The 21404-nt window shown below is 34.8% G+C and overlaps 1 protein-coding gene across 1 annotated transcript in view; it reads left to right on the top strand.

Moving 5' to 3' along the window:
* The window catches only part of LOC120423723 (uncharacterized), a 60813-nt gene extending 39821 nt beyond the window's left edge, over positions 1-20992 (top strand). Inside the window, exons 8-11 of the mRNA XM_039587628.2 lie at positions 3600-3752; positions 11712-11818; positions 11875-12315; positions 19565-20992. Coding sequence (XP_039443562.1) covers positions 3600-3752; positions 11712-11818; positions 11875-12315; positions 19565-19664 — 801 coding nt within the window. The 3' untranslated portion in view covers positions 19665-20992. The remainder of the gene's footprint in view (positions 1-3599; positions 3753-11711; positions 11819-11874; positions 12316-19564) is intronic.
* Positions 20993-21404: the final 412 nt, after the last annotated feature.

The raw sequence follows: 21404 nt of genomic DNA, 5'->3' as shown, positions 1-21404 counted from the left end.
GATAAGCTTATTACTTTTCTTATAACTGAATTTTTTTTCAGTGTGGTTCATTGGATAATAGTTACCTGGATAGTAAATTAGCTTAAATTTTAAATCATCGAAAAACGAGTTATTTTGAAAAGTCGGCAGAGACAATCTTATGGGAAATTGGACGAGCTTTCCTGTAAAAATATTTTCGAGACTGAAAAATCAAGGCTGTTATAAAGAAATTGTCAAAAACCAAATAAAAAACCATTTTTCAACATTTTCATTTTCAAAGCCTATGTAACTTCACGAGGATTGGACTTAGGACAGTGGTCAATATGGAGACTTTTATGTAAAATTGTCTGTAGAATTGATTCCCGTTTTTGGTATTTGAAAATTTTAACGTTTAGAGCACTTTTCTAAAAAACAGTTTCAGTAAATTATTTTTGTGTTTTTTTTTTGTGAGTTGCTCCATCCTGCATTTTTCGTGAGTCTTTTTGTAACATCTTAGGCTATTTTCACAAAAAATTTGAGAGAAAAAAAAACAATGGGCTCACCTTCAAATTTTGACTTTTAAAATTAAAAATCAAAAAATCTTACAAAGGTGGCGTGTTTTTTATTTCAGTGTATTTTTTTTTTTGGACAGCCCGTCAAATTTCTTACAAGTTTGTCTTTCACCACTTTTTGATAAGATGCAACGGCGGGATACAGCGATATTTAAATTCCGAATTACAAAAATATTGAAAACCCTTACGCCCTTCTCAAATGTCATTATCGAGAAAAACTGGCTTCATATACACAAAAATGGCCTGCCTAAGCGTAGTCCGGTACAACCGATTCCCAATTGGACATGGAATTGCTCTATAAACACATATTACAAATCACGTAGCTATATGTTGACTGAGGTTATGAAAAAGAACCATACCGTTTTAATAAGCCAACATGCAATTTATAGTTGTGTTGTTTAAATACGCAAACAATTCTTTGCATGCAATGGAAAACATGAACAAACCTTACCTGACCTAATTCACATGATTTGATTTACTGTTTAGAAGTACCTACCTACTTAAAAACAAGTGTATGGAATTTTGCTTGCAAAGAAATAATGAAATTTGTGAAACTCTGTTCAGCGGTGTCAATTTGCACTGAGGTGTCTTTGGCAAAGTTGAAGTTTAAATATGATTGGAAAAATAGGTAGAAGGAAAAAATCCCAATTTTTATATTTGAGTTTTAATCCCTAAATGTTGATTAACCAAAAAATTTAAATAAAATTTGTACCAGCCTAATTAAAAATTAAAAAATCACGATTCGTGTACCTATTTTTTCTGAACAGTCCTATTCACCTACAACTTTGCCCAAAACACCAAGTTGATCAGAAAATCCCTTCTCAGGATACAGATACAGATTTTTGAATATTCACATGTCCAAATTTTATGACGAGCCCAACATTGTATGAAGCCTTATTAAAAAAAATAATAATATAATAATTTGCAAAGCATATAAATTTCCAAAATTTCCTAACTCTTCAAACAAACAAACAAATTCCTCAATTTAAGTATTCAAAAAAATTGAAATTTACAAAAAGTAGAAAATCAAATTTAAATTTAAAAAATGTTACATTATGAAGTTAAAGCTCCAAAAAGTCAAAAATCTAAAAATCCATAAAACTTAAAAAAATAGCATAGCATAACGGGTCTGCACCACGCTGGAGGTAAATATTAATTTAAATAAAATATTAAATTTGGATGGAATTTCGAGTGCAATCAGCTAAAAACAATTTAAAATGCATTTCCCTGCGATTATAGTTATTTTCAACATGTTAAAGTTTGTTCAATAATATTTTCAATTTTAGTAAATTATCGATTTACAGCACCGCAAAAACATTTTTCTGCGAAAAAGAATTCTTCAATGCTTAGATATTTTGAAAACTGATGCTCGTAAAATAACTGGACAGGTACTGCATTTCAAAATACTTGTTTCATTCAAATGTTGAAGCATTGAAGCAATTTGAATGATTATACATTTTTATTTTTTTGGCCTTCCCTCGACTTTGCGTAATTTCATGTAATGAATTTAAATTTTCGAATTCTATTTCTTTTATTTTCAGAATAACTTTACAATTACTGATTTTTCAAATTTAGAATTTAAAATAAAAAAGAAACAAATATTTTAATTATATTTTTTTCTATTTGCAATTTTTGAAATTCTTTTTTTAAAATAAAGAAGTTTTTTAATATTTTTGAATTGTTTTTTTTTGTTTAACGAATTTCTGAGCTTTTTAATTTTTTTTTAATTTGTCCCTATTTTGGGCCTAGTACCTATTTTGGGTCTACCAAACTTAATTCAACGAAATTGAGCATTTCACCAAATCTGGCAGGAATCTGCCACTTGAGAATGATTCGTGCTGTCATTTTCTTCATTTTGGTGGGCAAGAATAATTCACTTTTTCCTTTTAAATTAGAAATAAAACTGTCCCCCTATTTTTTCCCTATTTTTTCTAATTTGCTTAATGTTGGTTTTATTTAATGCTTGAATAAAAGTTTTTATGTATTTTTTCTATGTTTCAATTGTTCAAGCCGCTTCAAATATTTTTTAAGTTTTTGGATCTTGTCATTATTTTGTTACGAATATGTACTCCTGGAGAGATCCAAAGTTTGTTTACATCCGTAAGAAAAAAGTGTTCCGAATTTGTGGATTTCAATGGTCAATTTCGATTTCCTATGATTTTTGGAACATCGGCCGATCTGTAAACCGTTCCGAATATGTGGGATGACTGTGATTTGGCTCAAAATTGGCACAGTATTTATTTTTGCCTAAGGAATCGAGCCAGGGGGTATCCCTGATGACATTTTTTTTTATTGTCACCCTACTGCGCAGGCTCAGCTCGAGGAAAAGTATGAACTTTGGGGTCCCCAAAAATACGCGCACTCTAAAAAAAAATTGGCCCTGAGCCGAATAGTTTTTCTCTAAAGCTTGTATGGACGATTCGCTCTCTTCGCAATATGCACAAGGAGCTAAACGCACTAAGAAATAAAAAAACACCTAATTTTGCAATCGAAACTTCTGTGCATGGTCAACAGCAATTTGTTTTTACTAAAAAGTGCTTTTTTCTATTGATTGAGTTCAACTCAACGTTACAAGGACCGCTGCCACCACAGAACATCGTCTGCACAATCTGATAAAGCTAAAAACAAGTGCAACTCTACAATCACACAAATTGCCGTACCGCGTGTCGTGTGAACATTTGCGTTTTTCAGGCTCTATGAGGGCCAGCAACAAACCAGCTACACATTAATTTAGCACGCTATCAGGCCACCATTATGGCTGTGATTTATAGCACACCAATTTATAACAGCTAACTACTGTTGGCGCCGGAGTATTTGGTACATTTGAGGTGGCATAAAAAAGTGAGTTGGCATCGAATCCAAATTTCGTGGGTAAATTTAGTGATTTTCAAATAAACGAGGTTAATTGGGTTAGTTTTTGCTCACTTTCCGATCCGCATCAATCAATGTCAGAACGGGATCCATTCCCAAACATATAATGAAAACACAGAATAATATTATTTGCACAAACAGTCATTCATCTTTCCGGATTTTGAATAACTTTCTTTTTTTCTCACCCCCAAAACCCAGACGGAGGAAATGTTCGAATTCATGAAGCAACATCTGAAGCGGGCCCCGTCGCTCCGAGGGGCGGCCCTAGTTCGGCTGTCCCAGCTCAAGGTCCAGGCCAAGGTGTGGCCAACGCTGTTCAACCGAACGGAAATTGCTACCATTTTGGATCGGGTAAGTTTTTTCTTTTGTGGTTTCGTTTATGGTTTCCCCATTTGCACCTGTCATCGTCAAATGGTTGCAGCATTTTGAAAAGAGAATATTTTGTTTAACTCTGTTCTGGTAAAAAAATATGTTATTTTTTTATAAAAAAAAAACATTCAATTTTCAATGATCGTTGCAATTTTTTGAAGTTTTTGATACATTTTTCAATATTTTAAAAATATTTCCAGCGATCTATTTTCAGTATGAATAATTTGATTTTTAAGCTTTTTTTAAAAAAAAACTTTATCACTAAAAAGTTGTTCTGGAAAAATACATTAGTTTTGCTTACTTATTTATTTAAAAAAAGAAAATAGAAAAAAAACTTCAAATTGAAAAGTTAAAACTGAAAGAAATAACATGTAAATTTTAAGACAACAATCCAAGTTTTTTCATAAATTTCACAATTTTACGAAATGGATAATTTTGTTTTCCTGCACAATTTTTCAGTTAGAAAATATCAATATAAAAATTATAGGAATTAAATTCAAACATGAAGAATGTTCTTATAATATGTTAAAATTTGATCTCAAGATTATTTTTTTAATTCAGACAATAATTTTATTTATTTAATACTTCATGAACAGACTTAAGGGCCGGTCATAGAAATATTTTAAAAAGCCGTCGCGAGCCGGATGAAATGGCTTTACGGGCCGGATCCGGCCCGCGGGCCGGACGATGGGCAGGCCTGCTTTGGACTCTTCAGAACAAAATATTTACATTCTTAAAAAAAACAGACATACTTTTTTCACTTAAAATTGAATTTCCAAATATTTATTAAATTCTTTTAAAATATGATTTCCAATCACTCCTGAAAGTTTCATGAACATATTTCATGATTCAAGTGAGTAGAAGACCATTTTTAAAGTTTTGCCATGCGCAAAGCGAACTGTCAAACTTTGTGAGCGTTTTTCTCGAAACACCGTGTTGAATTAAAAAAAAGGTACCAAATTCCTAAATTCTAGGAATTTTGCCTCCTTTTCTTATTAAGTAATCCAAAAACCCCAATTACTAAATCGATAGCGGTGTGCTCTAATGTTCTAACTGAAAATTGGGCCAAAATGAGTTAATGATGCCATCTTTTAGCTAATTAAATTCCCTACAAAACGCTTCTAACAGATCTGAAAAATTCTTTTCCTACGCGGAGATATCGCCTTGCAACCATTTGTACTAACTGACATTTTCGAACGCATCATGGATGTGCTCTCTTATTTTCCATCATGGCTTGACCTTTTGAAAACACGTTAATCCATAAAAATACGATTACACTATAATATTATGGTAAATTTTGGAAGGCAAATAGCACAAGTGTACACATTTGGAAGATGGTTTAGTGGAGTAGTTTTTTTTGTTTGGACGACCCATTGATTAGGATTAGTGTATTTAGGTTCTGTAGGTTAGTTTAAAATGTTGTTACGTAGTTTTCTTTGCATGGACGATCCCTGCAGTTGTACTAAGAGTGCACAACGACTTGAAGAATGTTTCAAACTGGACTTTTGGGTTGGGCTAAGTGGGCAATGGGTTGGGGAAAATTGTTGTTACGTCGTTTTTTTTTGCATGGACGACCCCTGCAGTTGAGCTAAGCGTGCACAACGACATGAATAATGTTTCAAATTTTTGCATGGACGACCCCTACAGTTGAGCATAGCGTGCACAACGACATGAATAATGTTTCAAACTGGACTTTTAGGTTGGGCTAAGTGGTTAATGGGTTGGGGAAAAATGTTGTTACGTCGTTTTTTTTTCATGGACGACCCCTGCAGTTGTGCTAGGAGTGCAAACCGACTTGAAGAATATTAAATTGGACTTTTGGGTTGGGCTAAGCGGGCAATGAGTTGGGGAAAATTGTTGTTACGTAGTTTTTTTTTGCATGGACGACCCCTACAGTTGAGCTAAGCGTGCACAACGACATGAATAATGTTTCAAATTGGACTTTTGAGTTGGGCTACTATACAATAATATACCATTTTAACAGAATTTAGAGTCATAGAGACGCACCTGAGAAATGGTAAAATCCGTAAAAAAAATACTTTGACTCAATCTCACCCCCAGACCCAGTGTCACCCCCACTAACGGTACGTAGTATTTTTTGCATAAACGAACCCTGCAGTTAAGCTGAGAGTGGACAACGTCTTAAAGAATGTTTTCAATTTGGTCTTTTGGGTTGGAACCCACTTGTGAAATGTTGTTACGTAGCTGAAACTTTGCTTACATGTTTCCTGCACAATAAAGCTCATACAAAATCCCATACAGAGTACTTAAAAAGATTTAAAAAAAAACTCACGACCCACTTAGCCCAACCCAAAATCCAATTTAATATTCTTCAAGTCGTTGTGCACTCATAGCTCAACAGAAGGGGTCGTCCATGCAAAAAAAAACAACGTAACAACAATTTTCCCCAACCCATTACCCACTTAGCCCAACCTAAAAGTCAAATTTTAACATTCTTCAAGTCGTTGTGCACTCCTAGCTCAACTGCAGGGGTCGTCCATGAAAAAAAAAGACGTAACAACATTTTTCCCCAACCCATTACCCACTGAACCCAACCCAAAAGTCAAATTTAATATTCTTCAAGTCGTTGTGCACTCTTAGCTCAACTGTAGAAGTCGTCCAGGCAAAAAAAAAACGACGTAACAACATTTTTCCCCAACCCATTACCCACTTAGCCCAACCTAACAGGCAAATTTGAACATTCTTCAAGTCGTTGTGCACTCCTAGCACAACTGAAGGGGTCGTCCATGCAAAAAAACGACGTAACAACATTTTTCCCCAATCCATTACCCACTTAGCCCAACCCAAAAGTCAAATTTAATATTCTTCAAGTCGTTGTGCACCCCTAGCACAACTGCAGGGGTTGTCCATGCAAAAAAACGACGTAACAACATTTTTCCCCAACCCATTACCCACTTAGCCCAACCCAAAAGTCAAATTTAATATTCTTCAAGTCGTTGTGCACTCCTAGCACAACTGCAGGGGTCATCCATGAAAAAAAAACGACGTAACAACATTTTTCCCCAACCCATTACCCACTTAGCCCAACCTAAAAGTCAAATTTTAACATTCTTCTAGTCGTTGTGCACTCTTAGCTCAACTGCAGGGGTCGTCCATGCAAAAAACTACGTAACAATATCTTTCATAGTTGATTTGCACACTTGGCACAACTGTATGGGTCGTCCATACTTAAAAATATTACGTATTTAATTTGTTTGAGGCACATTTGTTCTATTCAATACATTCATCGATTCCATTGCATGAGACACACTTGTTCCAACTGCAATTCACCATAAATCTAAATAACGGTTTGTGCCTTGGATACCATTCGTTTTTGAAAGGTCGTATGATATAATTGAAATAAAATAAATTAGCTAAAAGTTTTTACAACATCATTTTCTTATGTTTTTAGGAATACATCAACCTAGTATTCGTCATAGTTGATGTATTATGGATGGTTTTACAATTATATTCATAAAAAATATAATTTCACTAATTTTTTCATACAAAAATTTTGATTTAAATGCTAATTTTTCCAAAAGGTAAATTTTCCTAACAAATTCAAACTAAAATAAGTGTTTGAAAAAAGTTTTGATATAAAATGTTTTTCTTACGCTTAAATTAACCAACTCGTGAAAAAATAACATTGAAACAACTAATTTGAACTATTTTAACAATAAATTTACTTTGCACGCTTTTGTACCAAAGCCCTGTGCACGTTTGTGCTAACTCATACAAATTACCTCCCAAAACACACTTGTGCCAATTGCAAGCATGATTTTTTTTCGTATTTTCTCTGCCAAAATTTTTCTAGCATTTCAAAAGTTTTTATATTTCACAATGTCTTTAAGTAATGTCAGGTGCATACTTTAAAATTGTTAGAACAATTGTTTGTCGAATAGTTTTCCAGAAACAGTAATTCAAAGTTTAAAAATCGATTTTCTCGCAACTACCAAAATGTCAGTTAGTATAAGAGAGCACACCGCTATCGAAATAAGGAAAGCAGCCAAAATTCCTAGAATTTAGGAATTTGGTATTTCAGTGTATTTTGAAATTTCGATTTTTGAAAAATTACAAAAATCGAAAACTCGTCGCTGTCGTGCTAACTTGTCGTATGTCGATTTTGGTCCAAATTGCGTTAAGAACACCATTTTGTGCAGCTCACAATGTCTCACCTTTTGATCTTCACAGATCCCCAAAATTCTTTTTCAATCCTGAGATATTCCATAAAAAAAACAGAAAAAACTTCGTGCATTGTTGTCACTTTTCATATGAAAGAAGTTTAAATCTTTACGTGCTTTCTTGACACAGCTCGAAAATTGATGTAAGTGCGACAATTGGCCAAAGGGATTTCTGGTCAGAACGCGTTTTACACACGTACAAGCTCGATTACCGTTTAAATTTAAAAAAGTTTGAGTGTGTGCTCATATCAACCTCTGACATTTTTGCCGATTTACATGTATCAAAAAATCAAAAAACCAAACCATCCACATTAACGACCCCCGGGTCTTTTGTGGTCTCTATTGCAAGTTTCTGCTCGAACCTAGGAGTCCGAAGGCTTGAATGGGGAGAACACCCAAACCTCTTTTTACTCCAAGGAACCTTCCACCCCAGTGTTTGAACTGACGACCTTTGGATTGCGAGTCCAACCGCCGCCAGCGATTCCACCGGAGTAGGCTTGGTTCGGTGTGTTGTTTGTACTTATGGCATGGAGACGACTCCTAACACCTGGAATGACTTAACGGCCTAACAACCAAGGCCGGGACCGACATTTTACTTCCTCATCCGATGGAAGGTTGGAGCAGATGGGAATCGAACCCAGAATCATCCGCTTACAAAGCGGACAGCGTAACCATTCGGCCACGCACTGCATGTATGTAAACCCTTAATTGAAATTAACATATATGTGTTTAAGAGGTTCATAAATAGGGTCCTAAAGCCCTATTTAAATTTTTATGTACAACGGTAAAAAACACGATTAAAAACCATTTCTGGTCACTATTTTTTATTTTAATGCGAAAACATAAATTGACAAGACATTATTTTTTCCATGGATTTACTATGGTCTCTTTGGAAGGGGCTGTCAATTGACCTTTTCTTTCAAGAAGGGCCGCGAAGTTATTTTTTTTTAAATTGAGTTAAAACTCCATTTTTAATCCTTTGCGGTCGCACTGTACTCAGGAAAATAAGCTTTATCGTTATGAACAATAAAATCACAAATGTAAGCTTCATTTTAGGACCCAATTCAACGATACTTTTTAATTTCTTTGGGAAAAAATACTTCTCATGATGGTCAAGCTCAGTTTAAAAAAGTCACGTTAGGATGCTACAAATTTTATTTAAAGTTTTTGTCCGTCGGCTTTCGTCGAGGTCGAGGAGAAGGGGGGAGGCTAATAAACTAAATTTCAAATATCAAGCCTAATTTTCGAAAGTTTTAGGCGATAAGTGTCGCAAAATGCTTTATACATCATTATAGTTAAGTTACTATCAAAAATCTGCAAAACATCAATAAGTTTGTAAAAATATATTTTTCGAAGACTTTTTCGTTTGTGTTCCCCAAATTACAAATTTGATTCAAAAGATTCTTAATTTGATTAAAAAACCCAAAATATGTATTATGGAATGTATTCTGATTAGTTAACAATCGAGTTTACAACTTATGGCAATGAAAATGACACGTGATTCGATTATCCGAAGTCTTATATCGGATAATCGAGCCTCCGGATAATCGAGTCTGAACTGTAGTAATAATATTTTTTTGTGAAATGCTCGAGATTTTCACAAAACTAAGTGGGTAATTCTCTACCAACTCACACGAAATCGGGAAAAGTTGCCCCGACCCCTCTTCGATTTGCGTGAAACTTTGTGCTAAGGGGTAACTTTTGTCCCTGATCACGAATCCGAGGTCCGTTTTTTGATATCTCGTGACGGAGGGGCGGTACGACCCCTTCCATTTTTGAACATGCGAAAAAAGAGGTGTTTTTCAATAATTTGCAGCCTGAAACGGTGATGAGATAGAAATTTGGTGTCAAAGGGACTTTTATGTAAAATTAGACGCCCGATTTGATGGCGTACTCAGAATTCCGAAAAAACGTATTTTTCATCGAAAAAAACACTAAAAAAGTTTTAAAAATTCTCCCATTTTCCGTTACTCGACTGTAAAAAAATTTGGAACATGTCATTTTATGGGAAATTTAATGTACTTTTCGAATCTACATTGACCCAGATGGGTCATTTTTTCATTTAGAACAAAATTTTTCATTTTAAAATTTCGTGTTTTTTCTAACTTTGCAGGGTTATTTTTTAGAGTGTAACAATGTTCAACAAAGTTGTAGAGCAGACAATAACAAAAATTTTGATATATAGACATAAGGGGTTTGCTTATAAACATCACGAGTTATCGCGATTTTACGAAAAAAAGTTTTGAAAAAGTTGGTCGTCATCGATCATGGCCGTTCATGGTCACCCGCGACAGACACGGACGACGAAACAAAGAGAAACGCAAAAAGTAACTTTTTCAAAACTTTTTTTCGTAAAATCGCGATAACTCGTGATGTTTATAAGCAAACCCCTTATGTCTATATATGAAATTTTTTGTAATTGTCTGCTCTACAACTTTGTAGAACATTGTCACACTCTAAAAAATAACCCTGCAAAGTTAGAAAAAACACGAAATTTTAAAATGAAAAATTTTGTTCTAATTGAAAAAATGACCCTTCTGGGTCAATGTAGATTCGAAAAGTACATTAAATTTCCCATTAAATGACATGTTCCAAAAATTTTTGCAGTCAAGTAACGGAAAATGGGAGAATTTTTAAAACTTTTTTAGTGTTTTTTTCGATGAAAAATACGTTTTTTCGGAATTCTGAGTACGCCATCAAATTGGGCGTCTAATTTTACATAAAAGTCCCTTTGACACCAAATTTCTATCTCATCACCGTTTCAGGCTGCAAATTATTGAAAAATACCTCTTTTTTCACATGTTCAAAAATGGAAGGGGTCGTACCGCCCCTCCGTCACGAGATATCAAAAAACGGACCTCAGATTCGTGATCAGGGACAAAAGTTACCCCTTAGGACAAAGTTTCACGCAAATCGAAGAGGGGTCGGGGCAACTGCTGTGTGAGTTGGCGGAGAATTACCCAAGTATTTTCAAAAAAAAACTAAAAAATTATGTATTTTTTAAATAAAGGTATCAAATGATCGAGATTGTTTCAAGCATTTCGAAAGCTTTAACACATTTTTTTGACAATACTCGAAAATGTTCAAACACTGTTTTTTTTCGGAAAAAAACACAAAACATTTCCGTTTTATTTAAATTATGGATTTCAAATGATCGGGATTTTAAAAAGTAATAACGCAATATTTTCTAAACACTCAAAAGTTTCACAAAACTACGTATTTTCACAAAAATATTTTTTTTTTAGTATTTTACAAAAAAAATCCGATTGTTAGATACCCTTATAATAAAAACTGAAATTTGTGAATTTTTTTTAGTATTAAAAATAATCCATTGAAATGTATGAAAAATTCCAATTCACTTTTAATAACAAAACATTTTTTTTCAAAAATACTTAGTTTTGGGCAATTTTTGAGCATTTTTTTATTATAACAAATTTTATTATTTACCTACTATCGAAATTATAATTCGATGCCCGTGTGCTCTCTTGTTCTATCTAGATAGGAATCCCAGCAAGCTTATAGTACAAAAGAGCACACTGGCACCGAATTGTAACGGATTACTGACGTCATCCCGAATCTAAAACACTATATTTTTTCAAAGTTTGAAATGATTTTTCATAGCATTATAGCCAATGTCTCCCATATAGCCAAAATAAGCTCTGTGCTTCAGTTATGCATACCTTGGTTTTGCATCCTTCATATGCGGTGCTAAACCGAGGCATGATTGTATTAAGTTTTAAATCCGCATCCTTACTTCCAGATTGAAATAAGTTCCGACAATTGGTTTGAAAACGTACTGAAGATCTACCAGCTGAACAAGGATCGATCATCGTACAGAAACATTTCATCTGAATCGAGTCATACTGCGTGAGTATTCATTAAATTAAAATAAACCTTAATCACCAAAAATCTCTCCTTTTTAGTTACGCATACCCTCAAATCGCCCGGATATACTACGACAGCCTAAGCCACTCGATCGTCGTCCCCCTCTCCGCCGTCCTGGTCCCGTACTTCAACCCCGTCCTCCCTCCCTACCTCCACTACGCCACCCTCGGTACGGCCATGGCCAAGGAGATCCTGCGGTCGATCACGAAGGCGTTCGAGTCGAAGGTGATGACGTGCGTGCCCAGTTCGGTGGACATTTTCTCCAACGCCAGCCGGATGGATCTGCTGATTCACTCCGGCGGGATGCAGATTGCGTACCACACGTTGCTCTCGCTGACGGGACCCATCAAGGGCATGAACCGGTTACCGGGGCTGAGTTTGACGCCGCCGCAGATATTCTACCTGATGTCCGCGCAGGAGCTGTGCGCCGAGTCGGAGTACAACGGGGTGGACGTCAACTCGAACGATTTTGATGAAATGTAAGTTTGCGGTGGAGGGTTGATGCTTTCGACACAATTTTTGGTTTGTTTTAAGCCGAGATTTGAGCCAAATTTATGCGGGTTTACCAAAACACAAAGAAACCGCAAAGTAATTTTCATGTAAACTGTTATCCGCCTGGGAACAGCTAGTTCTCAACCATATGAGCTGATATTTTACATGAGAGTCCCTACAATGCTCTACAATGGTAACCACTCCGTCTGATCCTGGGAAATTTTGTCGGGGGCACTAAGATGTGACAAATATGACTTTTTTTTTGCTGGCATTCAGGGGCTTGTTCCGGTGGGCGTACTGACTCAAATCCTAAATATGGGCTTGATTGGACATAACAGGAGTTGGCGCTCGGTCAGGAGAATTTACCATGCCTAGTGCATCCAACTCGGGAATTCCCGGGACAAAATTCCCGGGATTAAAAAAAAACACCGGAATTTTTAATCATTTGTCCCGGGAATTCCCGAAAATGAAAAAAAAAACAAACAAATTTTGATCTGGGAATACAGATTTGGTTGTGCAAATTGAAATATAAGTGCAATCAGCTGAAATCAACTTAAATGCATTTTCCTGCGATCAGAATCATTTTAAGCATGTTTGGGTTTAGCCAAAAATCTGTTGAATTTTTGAAAATTTTCGATGCAAAGTACATACCGCAAAAATGTTTTTTTTTCATTAAATTTTTTGTTCTCGTCAAATCTTACTTTTTTTAAACTTATGATTGCAGAATAACTGAACTAGGTTAAAATGTATTTTTAACCGATTTCCAAATATATTGCTCTAAAGTCTCCTGTACCCGTTCAGACTGTAGTCCCGATTTTAAAGATAATTAGTTAAATATGTTTTGTATAATATATCATCATCTAAAATTTTACATTGATTGGTATTATTTTAGGTATTTAAAAACGTGGGTTTTATAGAAAACCTAGATGTATAGGTATCAAAAGATCGGAAATTTGGGTTGACTTGTGAATTGTGGACCGGTTCGGATGCCAGCGGATTTTCCGACGACGTAATTCCGGGTTGGTACGAAATTCCAACGAAAAATCTATTCTATCGATACAAAGACCCCCAAAACGGTTTTATACCCACTCCAAAATGTTTATTTAGAAATTCTATTGCAATATATTGACATTTAGTTGAATTAAAAGTTTGCAAAATTAAGTTTAGATAAGTTTTATATAGAATTTCCAGAGTTATATAAACTTTTATACTAAGTAGTTAGTAAACTTTATATTCAATCCAAATTATTTTTTTAATCAGTCAATCATGTCTATTTGGAGTTGGGAGACTGGATTTATGGTGATTTGTCAACAAATAACATTATTTATGTTAATTTTTCAAAAGGTGTACAAACTTTTTTTGCACCTTTTTTTATTTTTGTAATAGTATTTGTTATATAACTTTTTATGGAAATCATCTTTTCATGAGCGTTTTATAGCAAAATGATCGGCATGAGTTTCTGAACAAAACGTAGTACTAGGTTTCTGTCAAACTTTAAATTGTTTACAAGTTTCATCACAAAATGTGCATAGTGCCCAAGGGGTGTAAATACTTTTTTTACATACTGTATTTAGGGACACAAATAATAATACTATACGCGAGTGAATTTAGTAATTCTATCAGAATCGGTGATTTTCATTCAAGTAGCATACAAACCATTCTGATTTGTCAAAATTTCCATAGAGTCTCGATCAATCAATAGTGAAATGATATCGGACTAAATTCGTTGATCTGTTGAACTAACGGTTGTCGGATTATGATTGTATCGACCATTGTTGCGAATCGAGGATCTACTGGAATTTTGACGATCAAATGGTCGTCTCTTTTTCAATTCACGACTTGTAAAATATGAACTGTTAATCTATTTTTATTGTTTTCAAAAGAAGCCAGACAGGTTTTACAAGAAACGTACTGGAATTTTTGGTTTTTGATTTAAATTTCGAATAAAACACACCTGTACATTCATTCTATTGTCAGATCCATACAGAGTCAGTGTTTATTTGGTCGAAGTGTACTAATTCATTGGCAGATCTGATTCTAGTTGTAATGTACGACAAGCTACTGACGGACGTGACAGGACGAGGGTCCAGTTTAGAGGTCTCGACATCAACGATGTGTGGCTGGATCACCCTACAAAAAAATAGATAGTTAATTTGATCATACAAATGAAATGCTGTTTTGTTTTGAAGATGCTAGTGGCCCTGGCTGATTTCAGATATTAAACTCAAAACAATTATTTTTGCCAAAAGTACAATTAAATGTCATTTAAAATTGTTTGGCAAATAAAAAATTTTTGGACACCGCTTGAAACTGTGATTTTATTGAATTTTCCATCAAAAAAACCAACTGGGAGTCCACTAATGGATAACATACCCTATGCTCAAGGCTACCAACTGTACGGATTTTTCCTTACCGTACGGATTTTTGACCCTCTTCGTTGATTTTTAACAAGCCAGAATTTTTGTACGGATTTTTTCGTATAATACAGATTTGCACGGAATTTGAACATTAAAAAATAGAATTGCGTGTTTGATTCGGTCAAAGCTTTTGCTAATTAGTCATTTTTATTTAAACTTCCCGTTTGATTGGAATAGTTTTCCGGGTTTTCCTCAGTTCAAAGTTGATTATCAACAATTTTCTTTTCATATTCCTTACATATCATATTAATAGTCAAGACCCGGTGCCTGCAATTCCCGTTACAGTTTATATGAAATTCCAATAAGAACGTAACAGAAAAATCAGGCTTCGGGTCCAGACTGTTAATCCAATAAAAGATCCAAAGGATTTCTAAAGCTTGTGAAAACTATGAACATTTGAATTAACAAATGTTTTCGTGAAAATACTGAGAACTATATAATTCGTTAAAACAAACTTGACATCTATCGCCGATAATGGATGATGACTCATTTTTAAAATCTTTCTAATCTCGATTAATTCAAACATATCATGTTGAATTTTCAATGCTTTCAATATGAATATATTTTTTGAAAATCTAGTAAGTTTCAATGTAAATCATGGACTAAAAATTGTTCACTAAATACCGTATTTTTTCGAAAAAACTCAAATTTTTATAATTTGCAATATGGGTATCGTACGACGCAAAAATTTGTATGATATGAAGCACACACAATTTGAATGTATGTACGAAGCATGCAAAACCCATATTGCATATTTTGAAAATTAGAGTATTTTCGAAAAATTACGGTATTTAGTGAACAATTTTAAGTCCAAAAAAACTCTAATCAAATTTTAAAAATTTAGGTATTTTCGAAAAATACGGTAATTTGTGAATATTTTAGAATTTAAAAAAAACTCGAATAAATTGGAAAAGCATACAAGATATCTATTCGTTTACTACCCATATTGCAAATTATGAAAATTTTAATACTTTCGAAAAGTACGGTATTTTGTGAACAATTTAAGTATTTTCAAAAAAAAACTCGAATAAATTGAAAAAGCATTCAAAATATCAATTCGTTTACTACCCATATTGCAAATTATGAAAATTTTAGTACTTTCGAAAAAGTACGGTATTTTGTGAACAATTTTAGTATTTTCAAAAAAACTCGAATAAATTGAAAAAGCATTCAAAATTTCAATTCGTTTAATATCCATCCAACTTACTACACAGCAAAAAATATCTGTGTAAAATCGCATGCAAAAGCATGCACATCACCTTTGTGAGCAAAAGCATGTAATATTGTATGAGAAAACGTGTACACAAAAAGCATGTACGGATGACATAAATGAGATTATGCACACCCCCAAAAATAACATCAATCTGGTGAAAGTCATATCCAGATTACCAAGTCCTCGTCCCAACCATCTCGGCTATCTCACCGCTGTGAGGTTGTCTGGATCAACACCGATGTAGCTGCAAGTTCCCCATACATCGTATACAGTTAATACAGCATACGACGTACGGGAAACCTACTGGTACATCGGCGTTGAACGCACTTATATCAAGACGGTGGGATAGCCGAGATGGTTGGGGCGCGGACTTGGTAATCTGGATATGATTCTCACTAGATTGATGTTTTTTTGGGGGTGTGCATAATTTTTTTTTTCATTCGTATATGCTTTTTGTGTACACGTTTTCTCATACAATATTACATGCTTTTGCTCACAAAGGTGATGTGCATGCTTTTGCATGCGATTTTACCATCGGATTTTTTGCTGTGTAGATTTTCAAAAAATATATTCTTATTGAAAGTATTAAAAATCTAACATGATATGGCTAAATTAATCGATCTTAGAAAGATTAAAAAATGATTTATCGTCCATAAACGGCGATAAGATTAACGCCGATAGAATTATCCGAATAATGATAACGATAGATTATCGTTATCGTCCCGACGACAACAAAAACCATTATCGTTTTCGTCAGACGATTATTTGTTTTATACGCTTAAAAAATTTAAAATTTGATTCAGCAAATCACTGTTAATTTTGTAGATATTTTAAAACGTACAAGTCATTAAATACGACACAGTTTAATATTTTTAAGTCCCTAATTCCAAATTTATCTAAACAATTCCTTACCATTTTTTGTTAGACCATGGGGTCATATCGGCCAAGTGTACGGATTTTTGCTCAGCAAGAGTTGGAAGCCTTACCTATGCTTTTATTCAACCTTGTTTAATCACGGTGTATTTTTCCAAGAATAATGGCCAAATATTGGTCAAATATATTTAGTTGGAGGCATATTCATGAGAAATTTGAGTGATATCAACATGAATGCACCGATCTTCAGTAACTTTTTTCCCATAAAATCGAAAAAAATCTTTGAAAAAAATTGCTCCAGACCCTCCGACGAAATATTTCGGTATGCTCCGCAAAATGTCGGGAAAGTGCTCTTCCTTCACGGTTCCAAATATCAGACATACTGAATTTTTGCCTTACTCACCTTACTGAGGAAAGGCTATAAAATCACTAGACAAATGCACTTCTTAGTTCGACTTCTTAGACCTAGCTTCACGTATACATATCGACTCAGCATCAAATTCTGAGCAAATGTCTGTGCGTGGCCATGTCTGTAAGTCCGTGCACCGAAAAATATGCACTCGATTATCTCCGGACAGGCTGAACCGATTTTGACCGTTTTGGGCTCATTCAATCCGTCTTGTGGTCCCATCAGACCCTAGTTAATATTATGAAGCTTAGAAAAGTACTTCAAAAGTTATGCTAAAAACACGATTTTGGCCAAAGTCCGGAAGGTTGTAAAAAGGGTGGTTTTTGTATGAAACTCCGTCTTGTTACACATTTTTAGAAAGACATTTAAAAGACCTTTCCAATGAGCCTAAAACACTGAAGATCTGGTAACCCTATCAGAATTTATGAGCACTTAAGTGCTTTTTGTACACTTTTTTGAGGCCGGATCTCAGATATTTCGATAAAAATGATGGTCAGGTCTGTTATGAAACCCATCGTTAGTTGGGTAATTGGAATACATTTCAAATGAGCCTAAAACACTGAAGATCTGATAACCCTATAAGAAGTTATGAGCACTTAAGTGATACTTTAGTACTTGTGAAAAGCCGGATTTTTGACATTTTAATTGCAAATGATGTCCGGATTAATCATGCAACCCATCGTTGGATGCGTATTCAAAATACGTATCCAACGCGCCAAAAATATGAAAGATCTGACAAACCTATGCAATGTTTTGACCACTTAAGTGTTAATCATACACTTTTTTGAAGCCGGATCTCAGATATTTTGATGAAAATGAAGGTTGGTTGAATTTGGTTGCCGGAGTCCCGAGTTATAATTAACCCACCGGAGGTCACGTACGTGTACTTTGTACACAGTTTGTAAGGGCACTTGTAAGAAAGGCGAAAACACGCGAGTTCCCGAAGGTTAAAAATGTTCACGGTAGTCGCATGTACTTGTGTCAAACGCGTTCGGACCTGAAATCCCTTTGGCCAATTGTCGCACTTACAGCAACTTTCAGGGTGTGCCAAGATAGCACGACAAGTTTGAAACTTTTTTCATGTGAAGAGTGATAACAATGCACGGTGATTTTTTTTTAATATCTCAGGATTGAAATCGAATTTTGGGGATCTGTGAAGGTCAAAAGGTGAGAGCTGCGAGCTGCACAAAATGGCGTTCTTAACTCAATTTGGCCCAAAATCTCAATTCCTCCTTAATTTTTTTCGATTTTTCTGCTGACATGAAATGCTGACCAATTTTGTTATGTTTTGGCAAAAAAAAAAAAAAATGCCCAGGGAATAATGTTCAGGGAAGGGAGCTCGTGCGAATGCAAATGGGTGAGGTTATGGTTTCCCGGTATAGGGATTCTATTTCCACGAATCATAAACACACTTGATGAGTCGAAAACTTGATTTCAAGCGTGTACACATGCGAAAAGGATTTAATTTCTAGCTGAAATGAGAAGCATTGCAAATGTATTATTTTTCATTTTGGGCATAATTAACACTGGAACGCCCAACGCATGTCCAACTTACACGGACGCCCAAGCCTCCCAAAAAAGTTGGAACGGTAACTTCAACTCGCTGGTTCTCGGGCATTACTCAACCAATCGGGACGATTCTTTTTTCCAGTGATTTGTAAGAATGTATAGATGATCCTAAAATTTGGAAGAACTTGATTTGAACAAATCTGTAATTTCTGCGACAGAAAACATCGTTCCAACTTTTTTAAAACGACTGCCTCCGCGGAATTTTTGACGATTTTTTTTTTCACGCAAAAAAAAAAGTTGGAACGATGTTTTTGCTCGCAAAAATTACAGATTTGATCAAATTAAGTTCTGCAAAGTTCTAAAATCATCTAGACATCCTAACAAATCACTGGAAAGAAGAATCATCTTGATTGGTTGAGTTATGCCCAAGAACCAGCGAGTTGAAGTTACCGTTCCAACTTTTTTGGAGCCTTGGGCGTTGGAATGTTAAGCACGGTGTACGCACGCTCTTACCCCTTTGCTTAAAATATTCTTTCCGTGCTGAACATTTTCGGTTCTAATTCAATTAAATTTCAGCCCAAATAACATTGTATGGGCCTCATTCGATTCGATTTGTGCTGAGGCCTAGAAATTTGAGTAATAAAAACTATTTGCTAATTTTTTAATTTGAAATGATGAACTTAATTGTATTAAAATACATCATCATTCGCAGGGATAGATTTTGATAAATTCCAGCGAAACAGATTTTCGACATTTTATAAGCCATTTCTGTAACACATCCTAATTTAATCATTTCTGTATTATTATTTTTACAGACTCACCTGGCTCATCTCGCAAGGCGGAAGCGCGTCGGATGTCTTTCAGTGCCACTCGAGCACGATGCTGAGCTACCAGAAAAACTGCGACATTTGGTAGATATCGGCCACGTCGTAGTGCACCAACAGTTAAAAGTGTCGGGGGCTTAGCCACGTAGAGGACCGGTGCGTGTGTGAGTGTGTGTGATATAAAAGTTTAAAAGTTTTTTTTTAGATTTTTCGCGAATAAGGTGTTGTGTTTCGACATTCGAACCACTGGATTCTAGGAATCCCTTAGAGAAAAAAAAACGCTTCAAATGATTAGTTTTATATACACATTAGTAGGCAGAGTAAGTTGCTGTTGATACAAGATGCTATTAGAGGACGATGTTAGGATGTTAACTAAAAGATTTATTAATCTAATAGAGTAAACAGTGTGATTCGGGAGGTTGTACACGACAAGATTCATCCCCACCTATAATCTTCTGAGACTTGAGTCAACGCAGCAAATCATCGGCAAATGCTCCATTTAGATAAAATTAGGTGCTTTTTAGGTAAAATGTTGAGCATAATCCACCGCCCATTATCACCTTCCCCTCCCCGCAAAGTGAAGGTAATTGTTGAGTCAATTAAGAACGGGAAAAGTAGCTTCTAAAATGGCGATAAATGTAAGACACTTTACTAGTAGCAACTACCAAGACAATGTTAGCTAGTTTTAGGTAAAAACCCTGCTCCCCCTCGACACTCTTCCCGTGCTTGTTAGAGTTGGTGAAATTTACTTATCGTTTGATGCTCGTTAGAAGCAAGCTCTATTTTAAGTGGGTTTTAACTGTGACAATAGCATTTGAAATAGAATATGTTAAATGTTGACAAGAAAAGTGCTAAAATCGAATCAGAGTTGAAAGTTTGAAAATGTTTCGAAGGGAGGAAGATTGAAAAAAACTGATATTTTAGAATATGAACATCAAAATCAAATTCCTATAAATTACAAACGATTATGAGTAGCGAATAAACGGTGTAAAATTGCGAAAGTTTAGCTTAGTAATAAACATAAAGTGTCCCTTAAATCAAAAGAAAAAAAACCGTTAAGTATTACCGAAAATAAGTCGTTGAAACTCATTGGAACTGAGCGAAAAAAGCAAGATATTAAAAAAAAAACGTTTTATTTTCGATCTGGCGATTTGATGATTCGAAAGTCCCCGCGTAGAAAAAGAAACTTAAATTAACATCTAGCGATTAAGTAGTAGTTATTGCTCTCCCCCCGAGATTAGTGAGAACTAGGCTGTAAGGCGGTCTCTCGTTGAGATTTGAACAAATAAACTGTTATAGAGTGATGCTGGCGCAGAAATCAAATTAGTAGACAACGTCCAAAAAAAAAAAAACAATTAAAAACTCAAAAAAAGGTGATGAACAGATAAGTTTTTAGGTGAAACAAAAAATCACTGGTAGTGCCAAAACACTGGGGACCGTTCGAAGAGATGGTAGTGTACTATAGGAATAAATCGATAGAGTGATCAAATCGTAATCGTAAAGTATGTATTATTTTTCCTAGTTGAGACGAAGGGCGATGAAATTAGAAGAAAAAAAACTATGAACGGTGAATCTTCCAGCGTAGGGAACAACAGCCGGTATTGTGAGAGGAAGGGTAGTTTTAAGAATTGAATGACAGCAATAAATATACTGAGAACAATAGTGTAACTATTCTGTTGGTTTGATGTTATTGAGAAATCCATTATGCGGTTTTGAGTACTCACAGTGAAAAAAAAATCAAAACCAAAAACAAAACCAAAATCAAAATCAAAACCACAACAGAAATTCCAGAGTTTTTTTTAGCTATTTTTTTTTTGCTTTTTGGGTGCTT

This window comes from Culex pipiens, chromosome 1 (genome assembly GCF_016801865.2).
Source record: "Culex pipiens pallens isolate TS chromosome 1, TS_CPP_V2, whole genome shotgun sequence".
Lineage (NCBI taxonomy): Eukaryota > Metazoa > Arthropoda > Insecta > Diptera > Culicidae > Culex > Culex pipiens.
This window is presented reverse-complemented; position numbering and strand designations above follow the sequence as displayed.